The 23,815-nt window shown below is 47.8% G+C and overlaps 2 protein-coding genes and 2 non-coding genes across 4 annotated transcripts; all 4 read left to right on the forward strand.

Moving 5' to 3' along the window:
- The first annotated feature begins 5,335 nt into the window (after positions 1-5,335).
- LOC137501260 (histone H2B) lies at positions 5,336-5,707 on the forward strand. Its single transcript, XM_068228166.1, has one exon. It carries the CDS (start codon positions 5,336-5,338, stop codon positions 5,705-5,707), a length of 372 nt encoding a protein of 123 aa, XP_068084267.1.
- Positions 5,708-6,395: 688 nt separating this feature from the next.
- On the forward strand, positions 6,396-6,514 carry LOC137501390 (5S ribosomal RNA). The gene has a single exon (XR_011018533.1). It is a non-coding gene; the product is annotated as a 5S ribosomal RNA (ribosomal RNA).
- A 15,570-nt stretch (positions 6,515-22,084) lies between these two features.
- On the forward strand, positions 22,085-22,456 carry LOC137501261 (histone H2B). Its single transcript, XM_068228167.1, has one exon. It carries the CDS (start codon positions 22,085-22,087, stop codon positions 22,454-22,456), a length of 372 nt encoding a protein of 123 aa, XP_068084268.1.
- A 690-nt stretch (positions 22,457-23,146) lies between these two features.
- On the forward strand, positions 23,147-23,265 carry LOC137501391 (5S ribosomal RNA). The gene has a single exon (XR_011018534.1). It is a non-coding gene; the product is annotated as a 5S ribosomal RNA (ribosomal RNA).
- The last annotated feature ends 550 nt before the right edge of the window (positions 23,266-23,815 follow it).

The following is a 23,815-nucleotide window of genomic DNA, read 5'->3' on the forward strand; positions in this document are numbered from 1 at the left end:
TGTGATCGATTCTCGGCGCAGCCAGTAGGTTATTTTAAGGAGGCATACTCTCACTTAATGGCAGCTTTGAGACCAAAGGTCGGTTACGAAAGTTAGGTAAAAGTCGTCGTCGTCGACATAGTAGTAGCGGTAGTTGTTTTTTTTTAAATAGCCTTAGCCTACTGTTGTTGTTGTTGTTTGAGTCACCAGTCCGTAGACTGGTTTGATGCAGCCCTCCACGCCACCCTATCCTGTGCCAACCTTTTCGTTTCTATGTAACTATTGCATCCTACATGTGCTTGTCATGTCCGTACCTTGGTCTACCCCTACAGTTCTTACCGCCTACACATCGTTCTAAAACCAACTGAATAAGTCCTGGGTGTCTTAAGATGGGTCCTATCATTGTATCTCTTGTTCTCATCCAATTTTTTCTGAAGTTGTTCTCTGTAGGCAGCTCCCTCGGAAGCTTCTGTCTACCTCAAGCTGTCCAACTTGAGGGAGGACGCGATCGGCTGTAATATTGGAACAATTAGTAATACCGCCTGGTGTAGATATACTATATATGGGCTTCTTTTCGATTGTGAATAGGCCTAGAGATATTCGGTCCTGGCTTTGTTGCCCGGGGTAGGCGGGACGTTTCTACCAGGCTGTGCTTCCCTCCTACAGGTCAGAGACAAAGTCTTTTGTGAGACTTAACCGGCTGTCTTCCGGTCTGGGCCTTTAGGTACGCCCTGAAATACACCTAGACGTTCTAGGATTCCTCTTTAACTAGGCTTCTCTTCTCTTCCCTTACAAGGGCCTTAAAACAGCAGGAAGTGAGAGAGGGTACCTGACCGTGAGGCAAGTGCCTATGGCCCTAAATACTGCGACTAAAATGAACTTAAAGAGCTAGCAAGAGACCTGGAATCTGACAAGTCGTGGAAACTAGTCCCTAATTTATATGTTTCCTTCTTTATGCCCTTTTATGCAATGCTATTAGAGGCAGATTACGGTGGGTCTCCTTGCTACTGCAGAAATCCACCTGAAGGCCGAACGTCCCTTGCTCTCATTCGAAAGTGGCTAGAGTCCACGAACAGTTCTCTGCCTTGGCAGCTAGAGGAAGGATGGGACTTCCTTCAGGTAAGCGGTGGTCGCTCCCGGGGGCGTCGCGACGACGGCGGCTGCCCCTAAATGTCGGCATGGAGAGGGAGCTGAGGAAATGCTGTCCATGGAACACACCTGCGCCAGGACGCCCTGAACAAGGCGGGCAGCACTTCTTTCATTTGAGGAGCAGCATTAATCCTTTGGCTATCCCTTCCTACCTTGAACTAAACCTTCCGCCGCCCCCACGGGACGCAGGGTGCACGAGAAAGGAGCTAGGAAGCACGTCCCCAACTTATCGCCGCGCAGCCCACCCGACAGCTAGCCTCTGCTGTTTCCTGCGCGGTCCGAGTAGCCTGATACACTCCGCCATTCGGGAAAATTTAACACATCATTCGCACCGTGACCATGGCTGACACTGCAACAGCATCGGCAGCATCCGCACCCGCCTCGGCTCCGGCCCAGGCGTCGCCCAAGAAGAACAAGGCTTCCGCATCCAAGAAACCTCGCACCAAGCCTGCACATCCGAAAACCTCCGAGATGGTGGGCAGTGCCATCAAGAGCCTCAAGGAGCGAGGTGGATCTTCTCTCCAAGCTATCAAGAAGTACATCTCTGCCAACTACAAGGTGGACTCTGAGAAGCTGGCCCCATTCATCAAGAAGTACCTGAAATCTGCTGTGGCTTCCGGAGAGCTGGTCCAGACCAAGGGGAAGGGAGCTTCAGGTTCCTTCAAACTCGCCTCAGCTGCCAAGCCGGAGAAAGCCAGCGCAGCCCCTGTCAAGCGGTCCGCCGCCCCCAAGGAGAAGCGCATCCCCAAGGCGAAGAAGGCTGGGGGAGCCAAGGCTGCAGCCAAGAAAGCCATTTCCAAAAAGCCTGCTGAGAAGAAGAAGGCAGCTCCTGCTCCCAAACCAAAGCAGAAGGCTCCTTCCAAGGCTAAGAAGGCCGCCAAGGTGCCCACTAAGAAACCTAAGGCACCTAAGCCTAAAAAGGCCGCTAAGCCCAAGGCCTCGCCTAAAAAGGCACCTGCAAAAAGGAAGTGAGAACCCTCGAGGTTCTTACACTACCCGTGCACCTCTTGCTCTCACGAGAGCGGAGGTTGCAAAAACGGCCCTTATCAGGGCCATCACCTTCTTTCTAAAAGAGCCTATGAAGTCTTTGAATGTGAACCCTGGCCTCTCTCCTACCTCTGTCTCATAAAGAGGCAAGTGTGCACAAGTGCCCCACTACTCTCTTATTATTATTATTATTATTATTATTATTATTATTATTATTATTATTATTATTATTATTATAGTATTTTCTTTACTGTTATTGCACTTGGAGTTTTCCTTAATCCCCTTGGCACAACAACCACCATCAAGATTTATATACTTTGTTATTATTATTATTATTATTATTATTATTATCAACATCGCCTTTATTATTCAGTATTTTCTTTACTATGATTACTCTAGGACTCTTCGCATCGTCCTGTGGAATAAAAAATAAAATAAAAAAACCCACCGCCATCCAGATGTATATACTTTGTCGTTGTTGTTATTATTATTATTATTATTATTATTATTATTATTATTATTATTATTAAGTTTTGTGTCTACTGCGCTTGCACTTGGAAGGTTCACATCATCCCCTGGAAACAACAACAACCACCACCACCACCATCATCATCATCAAGATTTATATTATTATTATTTATTTCCTTTTAAAGAATATTTTAATTCACTGCCCGTGCTAGCTCAGAGACTACGACTGCTCTTTCTGGGATATTTTGGTGGCCCTGAAAAGGGCCGTTTGGTGAAAGGTTCAGCGTTAAGCTAGCTCTGGACTTAGGCACGCTCCCCTCGGATGCGGCGGGCGAGCTGGATGTCCTTTGGCATGATGGTGACACGCTTGGCATGGATGGCACACAAGTTGGTGTCTTCGAAAAGACCCACCAGGTAGGCTTCGCTGGCCTCCTGCAAGGCCATGACGGCCGAGCTCTGGAAGCGCAGGTCAGTCTTGAAGTCCTGAGCTATTTCTCTCACGAGCCGCTGGAAAGGCAGCTTGCGGATGAGCAGCTCGGTGCTCTTCTGGTAGCGCCTGATCTCACGGAGGGCCACGGTACCGGGCCTGTACCGATGAGGCTTCTTCACTCCACCCGTGGCAGGCGCGCTCTTACGGGCAGCCTTGGTTGCCAGCTGCTTGCGGGGGGCCTTGCCTCCGGTGGATTTACGTGCAGTCTGCTTCGTCCGGGCCATGACGTACGGTACTCACTGTCGACACGCTGCAGGGAGAATAACAGGAGCTCGCTCCCGCTCGCCTTGTTTTATTCCTTCGCTTCCCCCTCCCTGTGCTGCTGCAGCGCTGCCATTCGCTAGCCAGTTGCCGACGTCACCGGGGCCAGGCTCGTTCAACAAAAGCACAGGCAAAAGCGGGGCCTGGCACATTCGAGCTCTGAACTCGCTGTTGTACTGATCTACCATGACCGGACGAGGCAAGGGAGGAAAGGGACTCGGCAAAGGAGGCGCCAAGCGTCACAGGAAGGTGCTCCGAGACAACATCCAGGGCATCACCAAGCCTGCCATCAGACGTCTCGCCCGCAGAGGTGGGGTCAAGCGTATCTCGGGCCTAATCTACGAGGAGACTCGTGGCGTGCTCAAGGTTTTCCTGGAGAACGTCATCCGGGATGCCGTAACATACACCGAGCACGCCAAGAGGAAGACCGTGACCGCCATGGACGTAGTGTACGCCCTCAAGAGACAGGGACGTACCCTTTACGGTTTCGGCGGTTAGATCTCTTCCGAGCGTGCTCCCGGCAGGGGGCATGCAGTGTTTAAAAAAAACGGCCCTTTTCAGGGCCACCACTTACCTCTCAAAAGAGCTTAGTGTCCCGTGTCCAGTACTCCTCTAGCATTGCTTGTGCAGCACTTCTTCCTAGGAGGTACTGTACTGTACACTTCTGCTCGAGCCCTGCAGAGAAGAAAATATGCCCTCAACGTTAGTAATGAAGTCTAGTCTGAAGTTTATTTTTAATGGACACTAGATATCTGTATCTGATCCTCTCTCTCTCTCTCTCTCTCTCTCTCTCTTTCTTTCTTTCTTTCTGTCTTTCTTTCTTTCATTTGGAAACTAATCACATGGCTTCTTTCTAAATAAATAAATAAATAAATAAATAATTAAATAATTAAATAAATAATCTGATAACCTACTCCAGTTTTGAAGGTTATACCGTAAACTGGTATGATATTAAAAGTACTTCTTATGAAACCTTCCTTCCTTCCTTCCTTCCTTCCTTCCTTCCTTCCTTCCTTCCTTCCTTCCTTCCTTCCTTCCTTCCTTCAATAAATAAACTGTGTAATATATCTTTAAGTTGGCTAGGCTATTTTCTGTCCTAAACACTAAATTCCAGCATCTGTTGCTACTGAAGGGACACTAAACACAGTTCTTCTCTTTGTTGTTGTTGTTGTTGTTGTTCTTCTTCTTCTTGGTTTCACTATTATTATTATTATTATTATTATTATTATTATTATTATTATTATTATTATTAGAGACTTATATGTACTGTACTGCTCTTTCTCTTTTGATACGTCTTTTACTACTGAGCAATAAAGCCTGACAAGCAACTCTTTCCTTAACCAGCTGGTGGCCCTGAAAAGGGCCGTTTTTTAAATTTTTGCCTGGGAAACCAAGGCTAAGGCAATTAAGCCTTCTTCTCGGTCTTCTTGGGCAGGAGCACTGCCTGAATATTGGGCAGCACACCTCCCTGGGCAATGGTCACACCAGACAGGAGTTTGTTTAACTCCTCATCGTTACGTATGGCCAACTGCAAGTGACGGGGGATGATCCTCGTCTTCTTGTTGTCACGGGCTGCATTGCCTGCCAACTCAAGAACTTCAGCAGCCAGGTACTCCATGACCGCAGCCAGGTACACGGGGGCACCAGCACCCACTCGCTCTGCATAGTTTCCCTTGCGGAGGAGACGGTGGATACGCCCGACAGGAAACTGCAGGCCTGCACGGCTGGAACGGCTTTTGGACTTGCCCTTAACTTTTCCTCCCTTGCCTCGTCCTGACATGATGCTCTGCTAGTCTGCTTCGCACCAAATGGTATTTTTCCGACTAGTGACCACCAGTTTTGTACTCTGGCAGGTTACGCGAGCCAGCGAGCCAGCCAATGAGGCTGCAGCTAGTTCGCCCCCATTGGCTAGTACGACACAGGCGTTTTCTTTCAAATACACGCTGAAACCGGGTGCCCCCAGCCATTCGTTTGGATTCTCAGTAGCTACACGAGACAACCATGCCTCCTAAGACTAGCGGAAAGGCCGCCAAGAAAGCCGGCAAGGCCCAGAAGAACATCTCCAAGGGAGATAAGAAGAAGAAGCGCAAGAGGAAGGAGAGCTACGCCATCTACATCTACAAAGTACTTAAACAGGTACACCCTGATACTGGCATCTCCAGCAAGGCGATGAGCATCATGAACAGCTTCGTCAACGACATCTTCGAACGTATCGCCGCTGAAGCTTCCCGTCTGGCCCACTACAACAAGCGCTCCACCATCACTAGTCGGGAGATCCAGACTGCCGTCCGTCTCTTGCTGCCCGGAGAGCTGGCCAAGCACGCCGTCAGCGAGGGCACCAAAGCAGTCACCAAATACACCAGCTCCAAGTAAGGAGCTACAGGGAATAACCACCCTTCTTAAGAAACGGCCCTTTTCAGGGCCACCACACCTTTAAAAAAAAGAGCAGTTGTGTTAGCCTCTTACCCTTAAGCAAACCAAAGGCAAGTGAAAAGGGGGACATCACATCAAAGTGGTTAGCATTGTTACTTTAAGGTCAAAAGAAATTAGAAAACCTCATAATAATAATAATAATAATAATAATAATAATAATAATAATAATTATAATAATTATAATAATAATAATCGTCGTCGTTAACACCATCATAGCCGGACGGATTATTCAGTCCTTTTGCCGCTTGAAACGACAATCGCACCGCCGTCAAGAACAACAACAACAACAACAACAACTACTACTACTACTACTACCACGGGGCCCTGGGTCTTTCTTTCTTTCTTTCTTTCTTTCTTTCTTTCTTTCTTTCTTTTCTTTCTTGAGGAGATTGGTTGGGATTGAATGTAGGCCCTGGGTCGAGTTGGGGTTAGGTTACGACGAAGTGAGGTTAAAACTACTCGGGTTAGGTTCCGCCGCGCCCCGCCGCGCGCGCTCAGTACCGCCCTCGTACGCTCCTCCGTCGCGATCTCCGAGCAAAGTCTCGTCTCGACAACGCGCCCGCCCACCTCCAAAGAATAAATAACCGTTGCCTTCTGTACACATGCATCTATGAAGACTTCCTTTCTCGCCAACGGCCATACCATGTTGAATACACCGGTTCTCGTCCGATCACCGCAGTTAAGCAACATTGGGCGTGGTCAGTACTTGGATGGGTGACCGCTTGGGAACACCACGTGCCGTTGGCTCAATTCCCTTTTTACCTACTATTCTGATCTCTAAATAACCCTTTATCATCAACTTTAGCCTTACGGCTGCACAAATGTCGAAATTGATCGATTTTTGTTACATGTGAAACTAACCAGATGTTCTTAACTTTCCAACATGATTCAAGTTTATTGTAGATACTTAACTTCCTCCGAGGTGCCCGCCTAACCTGACCTGACCTGATGATGATGATGATGATGATGATGATGATGATGATGATGATGATGGTTGTTATTATTATTATTATTATTATTATTATTATTATTATTATTGTTATTATGCGAGAGAGAGAGAGAGAGAGAGAGAGAGAGAGAGAGAGAGTGTGTGTGTGTGTGTGTGTGTGTGTGTGTGTGTGTGTGTGTGTGTGTGTGTGTGCTGTTATTTTTCTTTTAGGTTAGTGCAGCTTAGTGCGCCCTGTCTGTAGGAGGCCCCTCATGGATACTTAACTCTTCATTCTACTACGTCCTATTTCGCGTAAGATTACAGGTAAGAAGGGTAATCAGTGCCAGGGCGGAACGTGGGTTCGAATCTCCCTGCCCGCCAAGAAAATCGCGAGGAAGATGGTTTCCAAACAACGTCATCGACACTGTCGTGATAACAATGAAAGCCGTGTCCTAGCAACCGCACGCCGCATGTAGCAGCCCTTCAAAGAGGCGAAAAATGATTTCATTTTATGTTCTTTCAGGTAAGATAAGATACTATCGCTGACCCGTTGATATAACGACGACGTTCGGTAATAAGTTGCAAGTCTGTTGTGCGCTATTCTCTGCAGGTAACTGGGCGTCTCTCATAAGCTTGCTTACGAACGATGATGTACTAGTGCAGGAGAGTGACCCTTGTGCGCGTGTTCCGACAAATCGTAGCATTGACTCCCAGGACTTTGCATTTCTACCTAAGATGAGACGGTTTCCTAATAAGACTGAGAAAGTAACGTTTTCGACGACAAGTGTTAGTTGAAAGTGTCGTGACGTTTTAGGTTAGGTGACGTGAGGAAAGTGCTCGATTTCAGTAGCCTGCACGTCGGCTGACCGACCTTTCGGCAAGTGATGAATTCCATAGAACTAACCTCAACTCCCCATATCATTACCGTTACCGTCCTGGATTTAAATAGGCCATTCTGAGCTCAACTTGGCGAGTTCGATTCCGGTTCACTCCCTTGGTATTTGAATGGCCAAACACGTCGGCCTCATGCCTGTAGATTTACGGGCACGTAAAATAGAAGAACTCCTGCGGGACAAAATTTCGCCTCAGCGGCGTCTCCGGAAACGGTAAATAGTAGTTAGTGGGGCGTAAAGTAAATAACATTTTTCACTACCTACCACTACTAGTTCCTGTTAGGCCGGTAGGGATTTTTCGTACTTCGGCAATAATACGTCCATTTGCCCAGCACCTGAACACTGCGTACCTGTACGTCCTACTTTTTCCTCCTTACCTTAGTACTACCGGTTAGAATTCAAAGAATAGGGAGGTTAGGTATCCTGCGTCTAACACGGTCGCCCTTTCACTGCTACCCGGGTCCTATATCCTCTTTTCTGCTGAAGACAAACACCTCAACTTCTCTTCTTAATGTTATTAACTACAATCATCATCTTCATTACCTGATTGCTTTCACGAGTTCGCAGGAATTGATAGGCCTAGAATGGAGACCCTGTTCTAAGACATGATTGCAGCGAACCGAGAAAAGGGGCATAAACTGATCGTGGATCTGCTAACTTCAAGCTAAATTACGCACACTTTTATCATCACCAGTCTTGAAAACTGGGAAGGAGGCCTGCATCTTCTCATTACAGGGTAGATGCTAGATATTTCGGGTGCAAGATACTGCAGGTTAGGCTTGGATAACCTAAACTAATTAAGAAAAAATAAAAATCTTGAGGTACCGTACCGGTACTGGTCTGGTCTAGTCATACGAAGAGTAACCCTAGCGCAGCTGGCCTAAATACCATCAGGTCCCTTTACGCATATCCTCCCATGAATGTAAATGACTCGGTACCCCTCATTACGGTACTTCAATTGATATTTGAGGGAAGAGGACTCCTAATCCTCCTGTTTTCTTCCCAGGGTATTCTTTTACAGCACAAACTTGAGTAGTAGTAGTAGGAGTAGTAGTAGTAGTAGTAGTAGTAGTAGTAGTAGTAGTAGAAGGAAGGAAGGAAGGAAGGAAGGTTGTAGTCAGGAAGGGCATCCAGCCGTATAATCACACCGAATCCACATGGCGAGAGAAGTTGTGTTAACCGTGCATCTACCCTGTGTTAGATCCTTCCTTCCTGATTTCCATCTGCAAGTAAGAATTGAACGTCCAACGTGTTAACCCAACACGTATTCCTGCAATTCCCGGCGTCGTTCGGACCAGGAGAAAGAAAGAAAGAAAGAAAGAAAGAAAGAAAGAAAGAAAGAAAGAAAGAAAAAGTTCCTTACACGTCGAAAGGGACATAGCATTCTCGCGGTTTCGCACTTTACTGACCTTATTCTTTTTTGAGGTTAGGTATGCCGCTGTACTTGTAAGTCAAAGAAGTAATTGCGTAGCCTTTTTGTAATTACATTCGACGTAACCTCAAACTTTAATACTATTATTTGAAGTCAGTTCACGCGATCGTCTTCGTTCTATGCTGCTAATAGTGTGATCGATTCTCGGCGCAGCCAGTAGGTTATTTTAAGGAGGCATACTCTCACTTAATGGCAGCTTTGAGACCAAAGGTCGGTTACGAAAGTTAGGTAAAAGTCGTCGTCGTCGACATAGTAGTAGCGGTAGTTGTTTTTTTTTAAATAGCCTTAGCCTACTGTTGTTGTTGTTGTTTGAGTCACCAGTCCGTAGACTGGTTTGATGCAGCCCTCCACGCCACCCTATCCTGTGCCAACCTTTTCGTTTCTATGTAACTATTGCATCCTACATGTGCTTGTCATGTCCGTACCTTGGTCTACCCCTACAGTTCTTACCGCCTACACATCGTTCTAAAACCAACTGAATAAGTCCTGGGTGTCTTAAGATGGGTCCTATCATTGTATCTCTTGTTCTCATCCAATTTTTTCTGAAGTTGTTCTCTGTAGGCAGCTCCCTCGGAAGCTTCTGTCTACCTCAAGCTGTCCAACTTGAGGGAGGACGCGATCGGCTGTAATATTGGAACAATTAGTAATACCGCCTGGTGTAGATATACTATATATGGGCTTCTTTTCGATTGTGAATAGGCCTAGAGATATTCGGTCCTGGCTTTGTTGCCCGGGGTAGGCGGGACGTTTCTACCAGGCTGTGCTTCCCTCCTACAGGTCAGAGACAAAGTCTTTTGTGAGACTTAACCGGCTGTCTTCCGGTCTGGGCCTTTAGGTACGCCCTGAAATACACCTAGACGTTCTAGGATTCCTCTTTAACTAGGCTTCTCTTCTCTTCCCTTACAAGGGCCTTAAAACAGCAGGAAGTGAGAGAGGGTACCTGACCGTGAGGCAAGTGCCTATGGCCCTAAATACTGCGACTAAAATGAACTTAAAGAGCTAGCAAGAGACCTGGAATCTGACAAGTCGTGGAAACTAGTCCCTAATTTATATGTTTCCTTCTTTATGCCCTTTTATGCAATGCTATTAGAGGCAGATTACGGTGGGTCTCCTTGCTACTGCAGAAATCCACCTGAAGGCCGAACGTCCCTTGCTCTCATTCGAAAGTGGCTAGAGTCCACGAACAGTTCTCTGCCTTGGCAGCTAGAGGAAGGATGGGACTTCCTTCAGGTAAGCGGTGGTCGCTCCCGGGGGCGTCGCGACGACGGCGGCTGCCCCTAAATGTCGGCATGGAGAGGGAGCTGAGGAAATGCTGTCCATGGAACACACCTGCGCCAGGACGCCCTGAACAAGGCGGGCAGCACTTCTTTCATTTGAGGAGCAGCATTAATCCTTTGGCTATCCCTTCCTACCTTGAACTAAACCTTCCGCCGCCCCCACGGGACGCAGGGTGCACGAGAAAGGAGCTAGGAAGCACGTCCCCAACTTATCGCCGCGCAGCCCACCCGACAGCTAGCCTCTGCTGTTTCCTGCGCGGTCCGAGTAGCCTGATACACTCCGCCATTCGGGAAAATTTAACACATCATTCGCACCGTGACCATGGCTGACACTGCAACAGCATCGGCAGCATCCGCACCCGCCTCGGCTCCGGCCCAGGCGTCGCCCAAGAAGAACAAGGCTTCCGCATCCAAGAAACCTCGCACCAAGCCTGCACATCCGAAAACCTCCGAGATGGTGGGCAGTGCCATCAAGAGCCTCAAGGAGCGAGGTGGATCTTCTCTCCAAGCTATCAAGAAGTACATCTCTGCCAACTACAAGGTGGACTCTGAGAAGCTGGCCCCATTCATCAAGAAGTACCTGAAATCTGCTGTGGCTTCCGGAGAGCTGGTCCAGACCAAGGGGAAGGGAGCTTCAGGTTCCTTCAAACTCGCCTCAGCTGCCAAGCCGGAGAAAGCCAGCGCAGCCCCTGTCAAGCGGTCCGCCGCCCCCAAGGAGAAGCGCATCCCCAAGGCGAAGAAGGCTGGGGGAGCCAAGGCTGCAGCCAAGAAAGCCATTTCCAAAAAGCCTGCTGAGAAGAAGAAGGCAGCTCCTGCTCCCAAACCAAAGCAGAAGGCTCCTTCCAAGGCTAAGAAGGCCGCCAAGGTGCCCACTAAGAAACCTAAGGCACCTAAGCCTAAAAAGGCCGCTAAGCCCAAGGCCTCGCCTAAAAAGGCACCTGCAAAAAGGAAGTGAGAACCCTCGAGGTTCTTACACTACCCGTGCACCTCTTGCTCTCACGAGAGCGGAGGTTGCAAAAACGGCCCTTATCAGGGCCATCACCTTCTTTCTAAAAGAGCCTATGAAGTCTTTGAATGTGAACCCTGGCCTCTCTCCTACCTCTGTCTCATAAAGAGGCAAGTGTGCACAAGTGCCCCACTACTCTCTTATTATTATTATTATTATTATTATTATTATTATTATTATTATTATTATTATTATTATTATTTAGTATTTTCTTTACTGTTATTGCACTTGGAGTTTTCCTTAATCCCCTTGGCACAACAACCACCATCAAGATTTATATACTTTGTTATTATTATTATTATTATTATTATTATTATCAACATCGCCTTTATTATTCAGTATTTTCTTTACTATGATTACTCTAGGACTCTTCGCATCGTCCTGTGGAATAAAAAATAAAATAAAAAAACCCACCGCCATCCAGATGTATATACTTTGTCGTTGTTGTTATTATTATTATTATTATTATTATTATTATTATTATTATTATTATTAAGTTTTGTGTCTACTGCGCTTGCACTTGGAAGGTTCACATCATCCCCTGGAAACAACAACAACCACCACCACCACCATCATCATCATCAAGATTTATATTATTATTATTTATTTCCTTTTAAAGAATATTTTAATTCACTGCCCGTGCTAGCTCAGAGACTACGACTGCTCTTTCTGGGATATTTTGGTGGCCCTGAAAAGGGCCGTTTGGTGAAAGGTTCAGCGTTAAGCTAGCTCTGGACTTAGGCACGCTCCCCTCGGATGCGGCGGGCGAGCTGGATGTCCTTTGGCATGATGGTGACACGCTTGGCATGGATGGCACACAAGTTGGTGTCTTCGAAAAGACCCACCAGGTAGGCTTCGCTGGCCTCCTGCAAGGCCATGACGGCCGAGCTCTGGAAGCGCAGGTCAGTCTTGAAGTCCTGAGCTATTTCTCTCACGAGCCGCTGGAAAGGCAGCTTGCGGATGAGCAGCTCGGTGCTCTTCTGGTAGCGCCTGATCTCACGGAGGGCCACGGTACCGGGCCTGTACCGATGAGGCTTCTTCACTCCACCCGTGGCAGGCGCGCTCTTACGGGCAGCCTTGGTTGCCAGCTGCTTGCGGGGGGCCTTGCCTCCGGTGGATTTACGTGCAGTCTGCTTCGTCCGGGCCATGACGTACGGTACTCACTGTCGACACGCTGCAGGGAGAATAACAGGAGCTCGCTCCCGCTCGCCTTGTTTTATTCCTTCGCTTCCCCCTCCCTGTGCTGCTGCAGCGCTGCCATTCGCTAGCCAGTTGCCGACGTCACCGGGGCCAGGCTCGTTCAACAAAAGCACAGGCAAAAGCGGGGCCTGGCACACACACACATTCCCGAGCGAGCGAGCGGAGAAGAAGGAGCTCAGAGAAGAGAAGAAGAGGTACGCTCTGATTGGAGCGCAGCCAGCAGCAACCAGCAGCGAGCAAGCAGCGTGGACTGGGCCGCCTAGTGCCGTCCCCGCTGAGTCGCAGCAGTCAACGGAGCTGTAGGGTGGGCTTGCCTACCCTACATCCTAAAAGAGCAAATTGTCGGTCCCGCGGTGTTCTGTCGCAGTGTCCGCTTGCTTCTTGCCGGGGAGACACCCCTCAAAAAACTGTTGCCTGAAGCAACGGCTCTGAGCAGGCACACTCTCTTGCCTTGTCCGAGGTCCGCCTACGGGTGTTTGACCTGCCCTCCCCTGCTATCAGACCGGCCCCGTGCCCTTGGTCATATCGATAGCTCGTAGAGCGTGCAATCTAGGTAGGATTACACAACCTGGTGCACATCACTCACCTACACTGCTAAGCCATGTCAGGCCGCACTCACCAGAACAACACTTCCGGCAAACCTGGCCGGTCTGGGGTGGATCGAGTAGCCTCGGGCCGTCCTAGTTATGTCGGAAATCCACCAACACCAGGCTCACACCTAGCCCGTAAACTCGAGGTACGCAATCAGTACTACAATCAGCCTCCGAGGGACCCCAGATTGAAATCTGCCCTGCCGACAGTAGATGAAGCACTAGGCTCGCATATCAACCAGATAGCCGAGTCATTGAGACCATACTTCGAAATGGCGCCGCCACACCCCAGGCTAAAACCTGCAACGCTGACCACGGACTCCCCCCAGTATGAAGACGAGGACGACTACGAGTCTGTAGACGAAGGATGCGAGGTTTATCTAGGGGATGAACCCTCGCACAACCTAGTCAACCTCATTCACGAGAAGAAGAAGAAGAAGAAGAAAACAAGTACACCAGCACCTACGGCCGAAAGACAACAGCAGACCCCGGTATCAGAAGAGGTACCGAAGCTGAGAACAGAGACACAAGGCCCCAACACCTCGACCCAGGGTGAAGCAGGAACGCCCTCTACCATGAAGAAAAGGACCTTGGCCGACACGTCACCAGTCATCACCGAGGAATCTGCACTTCAAACCAAAAGAGTACATACCACTACGGACGCTGATGGATTCATAACACCACCGAACAGAAAAACTGCCCAGCCGAAGGAAAAAACTGCTCCAAAACCAGTACCCGTAAATAACAGGTACGAACAGCTAGAGAAAATACCTGAAGAAATAAACATGGACACAACCAGTAGAACAGCAAGGCGAAAACCTCCTCCCATCATCATCAAAGAGGACGCCATGCCTTACTCAGGCCGAAGAGACTTCATCAAATCGTGTATTAACGGACAATTCACTGCGCGGGTAGTCCGAAATAACGTAGTCAAATACCTTCTGACTACTATGGAAGACTACCACGCGTTAGTGAAGGCACTAAAGGACCAAGGGGTGGCATTCTACACCCACCCAACCGAACCGAGCGGCAAAATTCAGGCAATCATCAGAAACTTGCCACTTGACACGAAACCGGAAGACATAACTAGCGAGCTGACAGAAAAAGGATACCCAGTCTGTCAGACAGTACAGCTGAGCAAAACCTATAATATAAGAAGACGTACAGAGAACGGCACAGAGGAAGAGGTAACTAGAGAGAGAAAGCCCATCCCACTGTTCGCCGTAACACTCCAATACTCCGAAAAATCCAGACAGATATTCAACGAGTATACACTGATGGATTTGATTATAAAAGTCGAAAGACCGAAAAAACCCGCAGGACCGCCACAGTGCAAACGCTGCCAGCGCACAGGGCACACGCACAAAAGCTGTAACCTTTTGCCGCGTTGTGTCAAGTGCCCGGGGGCACATAGCACTGCAGAATGTACCCTCACTGACAGTAAACAGTTTACCTGTGTCAACTGTAAGGGCAACCACACTGCTAACTACGGTGGCTGTCCCGTAATAATCCGAGCCAAGGAAGGGCAGACCCTCAGGAAGAAGAAGGAGAAAGAGGCACCCGGCACATCCACCGCACAGACGTTCCAGCTGAGACCGACAGAGTTCCCCCCACTACCTCAACCAGAAGAGGAGGAAAAGTCTCAGCCGGAGAAGCAAATGCAAAGAAAGAAGAAGCAGGCAGACTACGCCTACCAGACACGAACAATGCCCCCAACCCGAGAGGAGGCGCTAGAAATGCTATCACAAGTACCGCCGGAGGAAAGGCACACAATACTAATGAACCACATCCACTCCAGCGGTATTGCAGACAGAATATCGAACATGTTACTAGACATAATATACCCGCCCAAAGGAATGACCCTGGAGGCAGTCGTCTATCGCCATATGTTTGCTCGTCAGTAAACTACGGCGATCGAATCTGAAAAGGGCCGAATACGAACCACTTCAAGGAACATACATGTATATAGATACCATGTCACATATACACACTGACAATTAATGTTAATTATTAGGCTAAATTTAATTCGTAGGCTTAGATTAATGTTAGGTTAGACACTGTAAATATACCATAGAACACTCCTGAACTCCAGGAAAGAATTACTGTAGCAATTTAATTTAATATAAATTATCCTAATACCAAACACTACCATGAGTTGCACGCTCTACGAGCCTCATATTAAAATGGAATATAAGGACCCAATCGGTCGGGAATTCCAATAGAACCACAGCTGCCGCTCTTCAAGCGGCAGCAGTCGCAATGCGAGGCTCAGGCTCAGGGCCTGGCACATTCGAGCTCTGAACTCGCTGTTGTACTGATCTACCATGACCGGACGAGGCAAGGGAGGAAAGGGACTCGGCAAAGGAGGCGCCAAGCGTCACAGGAAGGTGCTCCGAGACAACATCCAGGGCATCACCAAGCCTGCCATCAGACGTCTCGCCCGCAGAGGTGGGGTCAAGCGTATCTCGGGCCTAATCTACGAGGAGACTCGTGGCGTGCTCAAGGTTTTCCTGGAGAACGTCATCCGGGATGCCGTAACATACACCGAGCACGCCAAGAGGAAGACCGTGACCGCCATGGACGTAGTGTACGCCCTCAAGAGACAGGGACGTACCCTTTACGGTTTCGGCGGTTAGATCTCTTCCGAGCGTGCTCCCGGCAGGGGGCATGCAGTGTTTAAAAAAAACGGCCCTTTTCAGGGCCACCACTTACCTCTCAAAAGAGCTTAGTGTCCCGTGTCCAGTACTCCTCTAGCATTGCTTGTGCAGCACTTCTTCCTAGGAGGTACTGTACTGTACACTTCTGCTCGAGCCCTGCAGAGAAGAAAATATGCCCTCAACGTTAGTAATGAAGTCTAGTCTGAAGTTTATTTTTAATGGACACTAGATATCTGTATCTGATCCTCTCTCTCTCTCTCTCTCTCTCTCTCTCTTTCTTTCTTTCTTTCTGTCTTTCTTTCTTTCATTTGGAAACTAATCACATGGCTTCTTTCTAAATAAATAAATAAATAAATAAATAATTAAATAATTAAATAAATAATCTGATAACCTACTCCAGTTTTGAAGGTTATACCGTAAACTGGTATGATATTAAAAGTACTTCTTATGAAACCTTCCTTCCTTCCTTCCTTCAATAAATAAACTGTGTAATATATCTTTAAGTTGGCTAGGCTATTTTCTGTCCTAAACACTAAATTCCAGCATCTGTTGCTACTGAAGGGACACTAAACACAGTTCTTCTCTTTGTTGTTGTTGTTGTTCTTCTTCTTCTTCTTCTTGGTTTCACTATTATTATTATTATTATTATTATTATTATTATTATTATTATTATTATTATTAGAGACTTATATGTACTGTACTGCTCTTTCTCTTTTGATACGTCTTTTACTACTGAGCAATAAAGCCTGACAAGCAACTCTTTCCTTAACCAGCTGGTGGCCCTGAAAAGGGCCGTTTTTTAAATTTTTGCCTGGGAAACCAAGGCTAAGGCAATTAAGCCTTCTTCTCGGTCTTCTTGGGCAGGAGCACTGCCTGAATATTGGGCAGCACACCTCCCTGGGCAATGGTCACACCAGACAGGAGTTTGTTTAACTCCTCATCGTTACGTATGGCCAACTGCAAGTGACGGGGGATGATCCTCGTCTTCTTGTTGTCACGGGCTGCATTGCCTGCCAACTCAAGAACTTCAGCAGCCAGGTACTCCATGACCGCAGCCAGGTACACGGGGGCACCAGCACCCACTCGCTCTGCATAGTTTCCCTTGCGGAGGAGACGGTGGATACGCCCGACAGGAAACTGCAGGCCTGCACGGCTGGAACGGCTTTTGGACTTGCCCTTAACTTTTCCTCCCTTGCCTCGTCCTGACATGATGCTCTGCTAGTCTGCTTCGCACCAAATGGTATTTTTCCGACTAGTGACCACCAGTTTTGTACTCTGGCAGGTTACGCGAGCCAGCGAGCCAGCCAATGAGGCTGCAGCTAGTTCGCCCCCATTGGCTAGTACGACACAGGCGTTTTCTTTCAAATACACGCTGAAACCGGGTGCCCCATTTTTCGAGAACAATCTGGCAACTTGTACGGACGCTACGTACTGCTTTCTCCCGCTGTGTGACTGGTGTGAGCTCTTTCTTGGTGGTGCAAACGTTAATACTTTACAGTATATACAGTGAATAGCTAAAGTGGATTAAGTACCAATCCTTTTGGCAAATTCCCTGCTATATAACTGGTAAGTGCTATCGCTTGCTGTAGTTTGCTTGCTCTGGTGTGCCTGTCTTGGTAACTTTGTATTTGCATGATGGCTAACTCCCCGCCACCGGGAGGTGGTGGAGATGATTTCCCACCTCTTGCTGACACGATAAAGCGCGCTAGGTGCGATAATCGCACCTCGTCGGCATCTAGAGCCGGCTCTACCATTAATCTTCTCACCTCCCTCACAAGGGAGAAGTTTGAAGAATATTCCAGAACCGGTGACTTTCCGGCTCACTTGGCTGCCGCCTTCCGCAGCAATCATTCTGTAGCTAAGAAAATTAGAAATATGTACGCTAGAGAGAAGCAGGCCAGAAGGGAACTACGTCCCAAGCCTGTTCCTACCTCTAATTCGTTTAGTGTACTGGCTTCCTTGCCCACTGAGGGCAATATGTCTGCGGCTGATTTAGTCCCCCTCCCCCCTGCCCCCGTTCCTGCACCTCAACCCTCTACGAGCGCTGCCCCCTCTCAGCCTCCTAGGCCTGATAGGGTCGTGGGTTCGACCCCTAATAATAATGAGACTGGGCAGAGCTCCTCGCAAGGAAACCAGGGCGAGGCCATGGATGTTTCGACCCCGAAAAAAGTCTCTGTTCCACCTATAGTGGTGCATGACAAATCAGAATACCAGCGCCACTACAATTACTTGAGGACCCGCTGCACTGGAAATATCAGAGTCATCAATACTAGGGATGCTCTGAAATTCCACGCGGAAAATGAGCAGGATTACCAACTGTTGAAACAGTATTTCGAGGAGAACAACAAGAGCTTTTACACGCACCAGCTCGCGAGTAAAAGGCTCCTCAAAGTGATCATTCGGAATATTGTTTCAACAGTAGACGTGGACTGGGTTCGAGAGGAACTCATAGCACTCGGATATCAACCACAGGACGTGTATCAGTACACGCGACGTGATGCTACGTCCAAGAAAGTGATACCCTTGAGTGTTATGAGTGTAACACTCCCGAAGGAAAAATTCTCCGAGACCATTTACTCACTCAAATACTTGTGTGGGTGTGCGGTCAAAATTGAGGCTTTTAGGGGCCGTGAAGGCCCCTCTCAATGCTATCGATGCCAGCGGTGGGGGCACACCGCTAATTACTGTAAAATGCCTAGGAGATGTGTAAAGTGTGGTGAAAACCATGCAGCTGCTGCCTGCCCCCTAAACCCGGAGGCACCAGCTAAGTGCGCCAACTGCCAGGGCGAACACCCCGCCTCCTGGAGGGGATGCCAGCTGTTCCGGAACATCATGGAACAGAAAATGGTTAGGGAGGTCTTGAAAACCGAGAAGCGAAAGGTCCTCCCCCCCTCCCGTGAAGTTGATCCCAACTTCTCGTACGCAGCTGCTGCTGGAGGTGCCCAGGCGGCCCCCGCCCCTGCATCGAACCCTGCCCCCCCAGAGGAAGCGTCACCCATCTCCGACTTTTCGGGCATGAGTGACATTTTGAACCTTGTGAGGCAAATTAATTTTTCTAAACTGCTACCTATTATTAAAGACACGATGACCAAACTAAGGTCATGTGAAACAATGATAGACAAGATTGGAGTCCTGTTAAGTGCTGTTTTTCAGTACTTTTCAGAGCCCTAAAGAGGCTGTCATTGTTTGACTATGGACCTTAGGGTTTGTGCCTGGAATTGCAAGGGTGTTTCTGCTCAGAGATACGAACTCGAGTCGTTTATCTCTGAGCACAACATTGATATCCTCCTTCTAGGGGAAACATGGCTGAAACCCCATATGCCTTTCAAAATTAAGAACTTTGCGGTATACCGCAAAGATAGAGCTGACAGAGAGGGCGGGGGAGTGGCTGTGCTGATTAAGTCTAAACTTACTCATCACATCATCGACCCTCTCCCTCTTGGAGCTATTGAGTCTCTCGGTATCGAGATTAGACATGATAACTATCATTATCGAATTTTCGCGGCCTATCTCCCCCCCAAAGCTCCGCTTCACACGGCTGAGCTAGATATTTTACTTAATAATCAAAGCCATACGCCCTCTATCATCGGAGGCGACTTGAATTCCAAGCACACCGACTGGAACTCCAGGACTATTAATCCTAGGGGGAGAATACTCCAGCAACATTCACTTGATACTGACATCAGTGTATATGCCCCAACGGAGCCCACCTTCTATCCGGATAATGGTGGCCTACCTGATGTCTTAGATGTCGCAGTCACTAAGTATTACAACAGGGCTATTGATTTCTTAGTCCCTGACGAATTAAATTCGGATCATAAACCCATCATTTTCAATCTTACCTGGGTTAGGCTTGAAGAGCCGTCACTTCCTGTACCTAAATTAAATCTTGACTACCACAAATTCACGTGGCATGTCAACAAAAATTTGAAAACCTTTCCGGTCACCAGCGAGAATGATGTGGACCGTGCGATTGCGCACCTTAATAATAAGGTCAGCAATGCACGGAAATACATCATTCGAGCAGCCAAAATTAATAATAATAATAATAATAATCGCTCTCAGCACTGTCCTGGTTCTGAGGATGATACCACACCGGATCTCCTTAAGGATTTGATCCAAATTAAAAATAGATACAGGAAGAGATGGCAACGATTCCGGGACCCCGCTGACCGGGCGGAATACCAGGAATTAGCCCGCGAAGTCCGCAATCGCTTGCTGGAGCGTAAGATTGAAAGATGGGAGGAGTTTTGCCGACATCTTTCAGAGCATGAGTCAGAACGCGACTTTTGGCGTGTCACTCGCGGTCTGACTCGAACCCAAGAACCCCGGCGTGCCATCCACGGCCGGCACGGCCTGGTGTTCTCCCCCTATGATAAAGCTGAGGCTTTCGCGGATACTATTGAAAGCCAGTGCGTAACTCACAACTTAGCTGACGATGACGATGACGATGACGAACGACGGACCCGTGAGATACGCAGAAAAGCCTTGGCTTTCGAAAGACAATGGACACCTGACTTTAACGTACCTGACTTCCAGCCTCGCGAGGTTCGCAGGGCTATTAAAAATTTAAACGAGAAGAAGTCTCCCGGTGATGACAGGGTTACTAATAAAGAAATTAAGTCACTGCCATACAGGGCAGTAATTTTCTTAGCTACCATTTTTTCGGCCTGTATTAAACTGGGATACTTCCCTGACGTCTGGAAGACTGGAAAAATGATAGTCTTCCCGAAGCCAGGGAAGGATAAATTATTCCCTCAAAATTATCGTCCGATAACCCTGTTATCACATATCTCTAAGATATTCGAGAGACTTCTTCTCTCACGCCTCAATGGATACCTAAGCACCCGCAACATACTGCGACCTGAGCAGTTTGGGTTCAGGTCCAGGCGAAGTGCCCCCCTTGCGGCGCTGCGCCTGACACAGTATGTCACAAGGTCGTTCAATATGCGCCGTAGCGTGCCAGCAGTATTTTTCGACGTAGAGAAAGCTTTCGACACTGTCTGGCACGATAATTTAATCGTGAAACTTCTGGAACTATATCAAGTTCCTACATACCTAGTCAAAATTATTCAGTCATATTTGACTAACAGGAAATTTTATATTTCCTGTGAAGGGGAGCAATCTACCCCTCGGGCACTCAGAGCTGGAGTCCCACAGGGTGGAGTGCTGAGCCCCACTCTCTACGGCCTATATGTGAACGATCTTCCCACACGAGATGGAGTAGAGATCCAGCAGTATGCGGATGACATAGCCATTTACATCGGCATGAAACGAAATGACTATGCCGTCCGACGACTGCAACAATGGATCGATTCCTTCTGGGAGTGGTGTCTCCGGAACAAGGTGAAAATAAATGCGGATAAAACACAGGCAATTGTTTTCACCCGGCGCCGGCCTAACCTTGATCGCCTCACTATTAATAACGTCCCCGTGTCTTGGACTAACCAAATTAAATACCTTGGCTTAATATTGGACAGAACTATGTCCTGGAGATACAATATAGAACAGGCCCGGCAGCGTGCCACGGCACGGATGAAAGCACTGAGACCTCTGCTAGGCAATAAATATATCTCTACCACCATCAAGAGAAATATTTACCTAGCATGTATTAGGCCCATCCTGCTGTATGGCTGCGAGGCCTGGGGCTATATTGCCAAGACTCCACTTTCCAAATTACAAACCTTTCAGAATAAGACACTACGAATGATGACCAGAGCACCATATCTGAAATCTAACAAGAGGATACGGGCTGAGCTTCGTATCCCCACACTTAGATCTCAGATAAATAAAATAGTGAGGATGACCAGGGCTAGGATCCTCTCGAACCTATCAGAGGACCCTGGTATTCTATTATTAAAACGGATCATGAGGACCAAGAAGCCGCGGACTCGCCTGAAGTACCGTGGCCCTTGGATCACTTATGATCTGTTTTAAAATTCGAACCTGCCAACCCTTTCGGCCTTTTCCAAATTAATACCAATGACTCACTAAATTACGTCAAAATTTTTCCCCTGTTAAGTGCCGTTTGTTAAGAAGGACCCAATTTCCTAATAAATTACTCGCTTGAGCACAAATTAGTAGCGATGAGGGGGTTTCTTCTCTGACGATAGGCCCTTGGTCTATCTGACAGATTGCTTTATCCCCCGCCAGTGTAGCGCGAACAGAGACTTCCTGCCTCATCGGCAACACCTTGGAAACAGATGAGTAGGGGGGCATTATTTTCGCCCCGGGGCTCCCATCCACTGGCCATCAACAAAAAAAAAAAAAAAAAAAAAAAAAAAAGGTGCCCCCAGCCATTCGTTTGGATTCTCAGTAGCTACACGAGACAACCATGCCTCCTAAGACTAGCGGAAAGGCCGCCAAGAAAGCCGGCAAGGCCCAGAAGAACATCTCCAAGGGAGATAAGAAGAAGAAGCGCAAGAGGAAGGAGAGCTACGCCATCTACATCTACAAAGTACTTAAACAGGTACACCCTGATACTGGCATCTCCAGCAAGGCGATGAGCATCATGAACAGCTTCGTCAACGACATCTTCGAACGTATCGCCGCTGAAGCTTCCCGTCTGGCCCACTACAACAAGCGCTCCACCATCACTAGTCGGGAGATCCAGACTGCCGTCCGTCTCTTGCTGCCCGGAGAGCTGGCCAAGCACGCCGTCAGCGAGGGCACCAAAGCAGTCACCAAATACACCAGCTCCAAGTAAGGAGCTACAGGGAATAACCACCCTTCTTAAGAAACGGCCCTTTTCAGGGCCACCACACCTTTAAAAAAAAGAGCAGTTGTGTTAGCCTCTTACCCTTAAGCAAACCAAAGGCAAGTGAAAAGGGGGACATCACATCAAAGTGGTTAGCATTGTTACTTTAAGGTCAAAAGAAATTAGAAAACCTCATAATAATAATAATAATAATAATAATAATAATAATAATTATAATAATTATAATAATAATAATCGTCGTCGTTAACACCATCATAGCCGGACGGATTATTCAGTCCTTTTGCCGCTTGAAACGACAATCGCACCGCCGTCAAGAACAACAACAACAACAACAACAACTACTACTACTACTACTACCACGGGGCCCTGGGTCTTTCTTTCTTTCTTTCTTTCTTTCTTTCTTTCTTTCTTTCTTTCTTTCTTTTCTTTCTTGAGGAGATTGGTTGGGATTGAATGTAGGCCCTGGGTCGAGTTGGGGTTAGGTTACGACGAAGTGAGGTTAAAACTACTCGGGTTAGGTTCCGCCGCGCCCCGCCGCGCGCGCTCAGTACCGCCCTCGTACGCTCCTCCGTCGCGATCTCCGAGCAAAGTCTCGTCTCGACAACGCGCCCGCCCACCTCCAAAGAATAAATAACCGTTGCCTTCTGTACACATGCATCTATGAAGACTTCCTTTCTCGCCAACGGCCATACCATGTTGAATACACCGGTTCTCGTCCGATCACCGCAGTTAAGCAACATTGGGCGTGGTCAGTACTTGGATGGGTGACCGCTTGGGAACACCACGTGCCGTTGGCTCAATTCCCTTTTTACCTACTATTCTGATCTCTAAATAACCCTTTATCATCAACTTTAGCCTTACGGCTGCACAAATGTCGAAATTGATCGATTTTTGTTACATGTGAAACTAACCAGATGTTCTTAACTTTCCAACATGATTCAAGTTTATTGTAGATACTTAACTTCCTCCGAGGTGCCCGCCTAACCTGACCTGACCTGATGATGATGATGATGATGATGATGATGATGATGATGATGATGATGGTTGTTATTATTATTATTATTATTATTATTATTATTATTATTATTGTTATTATGCGAGAGAGAGAGAGAGAGAGAGAGAGAGAGAGAGAGTGTGTGTGTGTGTGTGTGTGTGTGTGTGTGTGTGTGTGTGTGTGTGTGTGTGTGTGTGTGCTGTTATTTTTCTTTTAGGTTAGTGCAGCTTAGTGCGCCCTGTCTGTAGGAGGCCCCTCATGGATACTTAACTCTTCATTCTACTACGTCCTATTTCGCGTAAGATTACAGGTAAGAAGGGTAATCAGTGCCAGGGCGGAACGTGGGTTCGAAT

This window comes from Anabrus simplex, chromosome 6 (assembly GCF_040414725.1).
Source record: "Anabrus simplex isolate iqAnaSimp1 chromosome 6, ASM4041472v1, whole genome shotgun sequence".
In the NCBI taxonomy this organism is placed as follows: domain Eukaryota; kingdom Metazoa; phylum Arthropoda; class Insecta; order Orthoptera; family Tettigoniidae; genus Anabrus; species Anabrus simplex.

Coding starts and splice junctions, on each gene's coding strand:
- LOC137501260 (XM_068228166.1), top strand. CDS start 5,336: ATGCCTCCTAAGACTAGCGGAAAGGCCGCCAAGAAAGCCGGCAAGGCC.
- LOC137501261 (XM_068228167.1), top strand. CDS start 22,085: ATGCCTCCTAAGACTAGCGGAAAGGCCGCCAAGAAAGCCGGCAAGGCC.